Source organism: Lontra canadensis, unplaced genomic scaffold (assembly GCF_010015895.1).
Source record: "Lontra canadensis isolate GAN:19392208 unplaced genomic scaffold, GSC_riverotter_1.0 scaffold45, whole genome shotgun sequence".
Lineage (NCBI taxonomy): Eukaryota > Metazoa > Chordata > Mammalia > Carnivora > Mustelidae > Lontra > Lontra canadensis.
Window position 1 is genome coordinate 8,358,317 of NW_022631039.1, and position 6,695 is coordinate 8,365,011.

The 6,695-nt window shown below is 54.6% G+C and overlaps 1 protein-coding gene across 1 annotated transcript; it reads left to right on the plus strand.

Annotated features, from left to right (window-relative positions):
• Positions 1-791: 791 nt before the first annotated feature.
• CUNH7orf61 (chromosome unknown C7orf61 homolog) lies at positions 792-5,482 on the plus strand. The gene is made up of 3 exons (XM_032872571.1): positions 792-1,200; positions 1,390-1,713; positions 5,035-5,482. The coding sequence occupies exons 1-3, from the start codon at positions 1,147-1,149 to the stop codon at positions 5,266-5,268; spliced, it is 612 nt and encodes a 203-aa protein (XP_032728462.1). The 5' UTR covers positions 792-1,146; the 3' UTR covers positions 5,269-5,482.
• The last annotated feature ends 1,213 nt before the right edge of the window (positions 5,483-6,695 follow it).

Here is a 6,695-nt window from a genome sequence, read left to right on the forward strand (position 1 = left end):
GGAAAGACGGAGGCTGTGGGCTCCCTTGGAGAGCTTCTCCAATCTGGGGGTGTTGAATGTGGCTTAGAGTGGTCAGAGGAGTTGGGGGTGGTGTGCCAAGGGCCCAAAGGGAGTCAGTGGCCTGGGTCCTGGGAAGGGGCAGACAGGCCGGGGGGGTGGGGGCGTCAGCCCACGTGCTGGTGGGGGGGGAAGGGAAACAATGAGGCCTTTGGTGATTGTGAAGGATCCACCTCCAGCTTCCCAGTGTGTCCCCTCTGCGGGTTGGATCCCGGTGGTGGCTTGGGGGCGGGGCTGGGGGCCCTGAATGGGCCCCTTGTCTCAGCGCTGGGTGTGGGCCAGGCTCCTCTGGGCACACAGTGCCCTCGCCAGGCCTAGCCGGCCTCCGTGGCTTCCACCCTCCTCTGGCTGGGGACCGGCCTTGTGGGTGAGGGGGACCCCTCCCTGACAGCCTAGGCTGGGCTCCTGCCACAGGCAGCAGAGGCAGGTAGGGAGAAGGACCCCATCTAGTGGGGAAGGGGGGAAAGCAGCAGCCTCTGTCTCGGAGCAGCTTGGCCCCAGACTAAAGGGGACCCACGTGGCCAGTGGGATACTGGAGGCCGCCCCAGGTTGGACTTTCCACCCTATAGCTCCCTAGGTTGATGACCTTGGGCAGGTTTTTTGTGTTTTCTGCATCTCCCATTTCCTCTTGGGTAAAATACCTACCGGAGGGCTGCAGGGGTGATGACGTGACATCATATGTGGGGACTGTCCAGTGAATATCGGGTGCTTGGCAAATGTTGATTTCACTTCCCTGAACCTGCGGTAAGGCAGGCTGAGGGCGCAGGGATTGGCTCCGGGGGTCCTGGAAGGGCCTCGGGGGTTGGGGTCAGGGCCAGGCAGGCTCTCACAATGGGCTAGAACTCTGCCTTCCTCTGAGTTCTCATCCACTTTGACTCCTCTCCCTGTCTCAGGGAGGGGAGGTAGGACTTAGGATGAGTTGTCAGTGAAAGCTTTCCCCCTGGATTCTCTATTTCTTTCTTCTCGGCTGTGCCTGAAGCCCCCAAGAGACCCCTCAGGTGGTGGCCACTGGCCTGCAGCCTGTTCCCTTCCACCCTTGGTACCACGTGCTTGTCCTGCCCCCTACTTGGTGCTCGTGTATTGGGAGAAATGGCTGCGGTAATGAGGTTCTTCCGATGGATTTGGCGAAAGATTACTCGCTGGGTGAGTTTCAGAGAGTCCCCCTTCCTCGCGCCATGCTGGGGTGGGAGGCACTGGGCCGTGATCTCTAGGTCACAGAAACCCATTTGGGGAGGAGGTGGGGGACACTCGTGGCCTCTTTCCATCTGTGATTGCCTCTCTGCCAATTGTTGTGCCGCCCCCCTTCTCTCCTCTCCCTGTCCTGGGTCTTAGGTTTTCTTCTGGAAACACAAAGCTAAGTCCACCGTCTTGGAACACTCTGACTCCCAGAAAAGTGTAGTGAAGGTGGAGAAGACTCCCAAAGTGACTGACAGGTTCAAGTTGGTTGAGCCTTGCGAGGAGGCTAAGGTCTCTAAGACCGGGGAGACCCCCAAGGCAGCCGATGTCTTCACGGTGGTCAAATCAGCGGATCACGCCGAGGTGGAGCAGAAACGTGGGGGCAGATCCCTTCTGCAGCTGCCCCGGACAGCTGTCAAGTCCGTCTCCACACTCATGGTCTCGGCCCTGCAGAGCGGCTGGCAGATGTGCAGCTGGAAGGTCGGTTGGCACCATATTCCTCTGGTTCCCAGCGGGCCTCCCACCCTCCCTGATCCCCATGACTCCTTCCCCCCTCCAGCCGTTTGGTGGACATTGGTTTTGTGTGCCTGCCAGGCACTGAGGTGGGCAACCAGGGGTACAGGGTGAACAAGGTTTACCCCGACTAAGGGAGCTACAGGCAAGGTCACAGGCGTTGTTGGTTCAGTGTGTTAGGGCGTGTGACACAGGAGGTCAGGGGTCTGTGGGAGCCCAGAGGAGGAGCATCTCATTCAGACTCAGGGAGTCAAGGAAGACCTTCCTTAGCAGAAGAAGGGGGTGAAGCTGAGATCTGAAGGTTTTGGCCCCATCTTGGGGTGGAGTGGGGGAGGGAGTGATGGAGTGCATTCCGTGAAGACAGGTGGGCTGGGGTGGGGGTCTGGCCCAACGGGATGGGTTTGGGCAGTCCTGGGGCCAAGGACCAGCTTGTACAAGGCAGAGTGGTTGGCCATCTGTGGAGTCTGGATTTGACCCTGAGAGCGATGGGAGCCCTTGTAGACATTTGAACAGAAGAGTGTATCTCAGCTTCTCAGATCTGAATTTAGAAAGCTTGCCTGCTCTCAGGTTGTGGTGTGGCCACCCTGGAAACATTTTGGTAGTTTCTTTTCTTTGCCTTTTTTTTGAAGATTTTATTTATTTATTTATTTTTAAGATTTTATTTGTTTATTTATTTGTCAGAGGGCATGCGCAAGCAGGCAGAGTGGCAGGCAGAGGCAGAGAGAGAAGCAGGCTCCCCACCGAGCAAGGAGCCCGATGCGGGACTTGATCCCAGGACCCTGGAATCATGACCTGAGCCGAAGGCAGTGGCTTAACTGACAGCCACCCAAGCGTCCCTGTTTTTTGTTTGTTTGTTTGTTTGTTTTTGTTTTTTTTTAAGATTTAAAAAATTTGTTTATTTGAGAGCAAGCAAGAGAGAGAGGGAGCACAGAAAGAGAGGGAGAAGCAGATTCCCTGCTGAGCAGAGAGCCCGACACGGGGCTTGATCTCAGGACCCTGACACCATGACCTGAGCCAAAGGCAGACGCTTAAACAGCTGAGCCACCCAGGCATCCCAGTTTGGTAATTTCTTCTAACACTAAACCTGCGGTCATCATGTGTCAAGCAGTCATACTCTTTGCATTTATCCTAGATAAAAGAAACTTTATGTTCACACAAAATCTCCATGTGAATGTTCAGAGCAGCTTTATTTGTAATAGCCGAAACCAACCCAAATGTCCTTCAGTGGGTGAATGGTTAAACTGTTGTCTCCATACCATGGAATACTTGTCCGCCATAAAAAGAAACAGATTATTGATGCGCCCAAGAACTTAGATGACTCTCAGGAGTTATGCGGAGTGAAAAAACCAATCCCCAAAAGTTATATGTAGGGACACCTGGGTGGCTCAGTGGGTTAAAGCCTCTGCCTTCGGCTCAGGTCACGATCTCAGGGTCCTGGGATTGAGCCCCGCATCGGGCTCTCTGCTTGGCAGGGAGCCTGCTTCCCCCCCTATATGTACTGTATGATTGTGTTTATATTCTATACCACTCTTGAAATAACAAAATTATAGAAATGGAGACTTGATGAATGATTATGTGGTTGCCAGAGACTAAGGGTTGGGGGGTTGGCAGGTAGGTTGGTTGTAAAAGGGCAACATGATGAATTCTTTTTTTTTTTTTTTTTAAGATTTATTTATTTGACAGAGATCACAAGTAGGCAGAGAGGCAGTCAGAGAGAGGGGGATACAGGCTCCCCACTGAGCAGAGAGCCCGATGCGGGGCTCGATCCCAGGACCCTGAGACCGTGACCTGAGCTGAAGGCAGAGGCTTAACCCACTGAGCCACCCAGGTGCCCCAACATGATAAATTCTTGAGTTGATGGAAATGTTCTGTGGCAGTGGATGATATGAACCTGTGTTTGTGAGATAGAATTGGGTAGAATTTAATACACCCACAACTGAGTATAAGCAAAGGGGGAAATGTGGATAAGATCCACGGATTGTGTCAATGTCAGTATCCTGACGGTGATACCGTACTAGAGTTTTGCAAGATTTGACTATTGGGGGAGTTTGGGTGAAGAACACAGAAGGAATCTAGTATTTCACAATTTTATCAGAATACAAGTCTCTCAAAGTCAGAAATGTAATTTTAAAAGGGAAGTGTCTGGATGACTACCAAGCCAACTTATTTTGGCCTTGAATGAAGTATTACAGCATTAATAATAAAGTTCACTTGGCACCCTGTGATGGGTGGGTCAGAAGAGGACAAGAGGAGGGGCGCCTGGGTGGCTCAGTGGTTTAAGCCTCTGCCTTAGGCTCGGGTTGTGATCTCAGGGTCCTGGGATTGGGCCCCGCATCGGGCTCTCTGCTCGGCGGGGAACCTGCTTCCCCCTCTCTCTCTCTCTCTGCCTGCCTCTCTGCCTACTTGTGATCTCTGTCAAATAAAATCTTGAAAAGATAAAAAAAGAAAAAAGAAAAAGAAAAGGACAAGAGGAGAGGCAGGGTATTTAAGAGGTAGAATTGTTGTACCATCTGGTTGATTGGATGACGGTGAAGAAGGAGGGAGAGACAGAAGTCAGCGGGCTGGAGGCAGTCACTGGGATGGAGAATGAAGGAGCCAGAGCAGACGTAGGGGAATAAGTGATGAGTTGAGGGCATTGGGGCAAGATGAGCTGAGATGTCAGTGGGACATTTGCATGGAAATATCTAGAAGGCAGCGGCATATACAGGCCTGGAGGTGAGGAGGGGGCTCTGGACTGGAGTTGGAGGTCGGGGACCATTCTGTCCTTCTTTTTTTTTTTTTTTTAAGATTTATTTCTTTGAGAGAGAGCACAAGCCGGGGTGCACAGCAAGGGGAGAGAGACAAACCGACTCTCTGCTGAGCAGGGAGCCCCACATGGAGCTTGATCCCAGAACCGTGGGATCATGACCTGAGCTGAAGACTTAACAGACTGAGCCACCCAAGTGCCCCAACCCGCCTTTCATTTTAACACAATCTCCATGAAACCCTAGTGAGGACTCAAAGATGGGTGAGACATGGTGTCTGTCTTTCAGGAGCTCGAATTCTAGTGTTGAAAACAAACCGGTCTGCAGAACAAAGAGTGTATGACATGCCAGATTTTGAGGGAAACCCAAGGGTAGAGACAAAGAACACTTAATGCAACCTGGGAAGGCTTCCTGGAAGAGGCGGTGCCTGAGCTAGGCCTAATGGGAGGAGGTAGCACTAGACAAGTGGTTGCTGTTCATCACCAGCGGTTTCTCCCTAGACAAAGCTATTGACATGTGCACATCTTCTCTCTTTCTCTCATAGTCCTCTGTGAGCTCTACCTCCATTTCCTCCCAGATGAGGTCTGGGTCTGCTCTGGAGACGCCGGAGGCTGAGATGCTGCGGGAAGTCTACCTGGTGCTGTGGGCCATCCGGAAACAGCTGCGACAGCTGGCCCGTAGGCAGGAGAGGCGGAGGCGGCGCCACATCCGGGCCCACAGTGTCCCCCAACCTGAGGCAGTTCAGGGCCTGAAACAGGATGCCCGGAGTCCCCTCTAGGGGGGGACCCTACATCCTCCAAAAAGCCCCCACCTCACTGTTAGGTAAGATTGATAGGAGAGGTTAGGGCAGCGGGCTGGGAGTTGTGGGTGAGGAGAAGTTTTCATACTGTCACCTCTCATCGGGACCCCAAGTCCAGGCCTGGGGTCCCACTTATTCCCCTTCATTCCATTTATTCAATTTGTAAAAAAAAAAAAAAAGAAAAAAGAAAGTTATCAAAATATTGGGAAATAAATATCAAATATTTCTGAGTAAATGTAGAGTGTGTTTGTGGATGGCCAGAGGCAAAGAGGGGAACTCGGAGGTGCCCAGCGGGGCTCCTCAGGGGCTGGCCCAAATATGTGTGGGAGTAACTTGGGGGTTTGGGGGGGGGTGGATCCCCATGTCCAGGCCCTGGGCCCAAACCCACTTCCAGGGGACTGATTGCCTTTGGCAGCTCTGCCAGGCCAGCAACTCCGGGCACCTGTCGCAGCAGCATGGCAATCCTACCAAGACAGGTGTTTTGCACAGGTTGAGGGACCCGCCCAGGACCCTGGAGCAGATGAGACCTGCTGGAAACTGCCCGCTCCGGCAGCCAGCCCCCTGCCCCGGCCCCTCTGGCGCTCTGGGGCTCCCTCCTAGCGAGGTCAGTGGGTCTGATCACGCGGCAGCAGCTGGACACTCATCGGTACGGAAGGCTCGCAGGCCCTACTGGCCGGGCACCCTCCGAGAGCGGCCGAAAACTACAACTCCCAGGATTCCGGGAGGCAGCGGGGGCGGGGGCGGGGACGCCGGGGAGGCAGGCAGCGGGGCAGCGGCAGCGCGTTTGCGCCGGAGGGCCTAGCGTCCTGCTGCCGGTGAGGGTGTCAGCCTGGTTCCCGGGGATTGGGGAGGGGGAGGGGAGGTGCTCGGCAGGAGGCCGTGGCGTTTTGGAGGAGGTTGGGGGGGCGGGAGGCAACACAGGAGAGGTCGTGGAGCCGCAGGTCCCCTCTCGGACTTAGAGTGCCCTCTCGCCCGGCCACACGAAGACGCAGAGGTGGCTCCCCAAGGAAAAGCAGGGATATTTCACAAAGATTGCCAAATTAGGGTGTTCTCGGAGCTTGGGGTGTGTGGCGGGGAAGGTGGAAGGGATGCCGGCAGAGGCCCCGGAGAAGGGGGAGAGGGGGAGGAGGAGGGACGTTGCGGCTGGCTGTGCTGCTGGGTCTTGCTGAGCAGGTGGGGGGCGTGAGCAAAGCTGGGGTAGTGAGGAGCAAAGGGGACGAATTGGTGGGAGCACCCAATTCCCTAGAAAAGTCAGCAAGTGCTCTCCTCTCCCCAGGACCCCTCCCCACCCTCCACTGCCCCTTTGCTGGGAATTCGGGTTTGCCTTTCCCAAAAGTCTGGAAACTGCACCAGGCTGCCCAGCCCCGTAGCAGAGCCCTGAACCTACCGCACCTCAACCTTGCCAG

Coding starts and splice junctions, on each gene's coding strand:
- CUNH7orf61 (XM_032872571.1), top strand. CDS start 1,147: ATGGCTGCGGTAATGAGGTTCTTCCGATGGATTTGGCGAAAGATTACT. Junction 1,201..1,389: donor GGCGAAAGATTACTCGCTGG/GTGAGTTTCAGA, acceptor CCTGGGTCTTAG/GTTTTCTTCTGGAAACACAA. Junction 1,714..5,034: donor GGCAGATGTGCAGCTGGAAG/GTCGGTTGGCAC, acceptor TTTCTCTCATAG/TCCTCTGTGAGCTCTACCTC.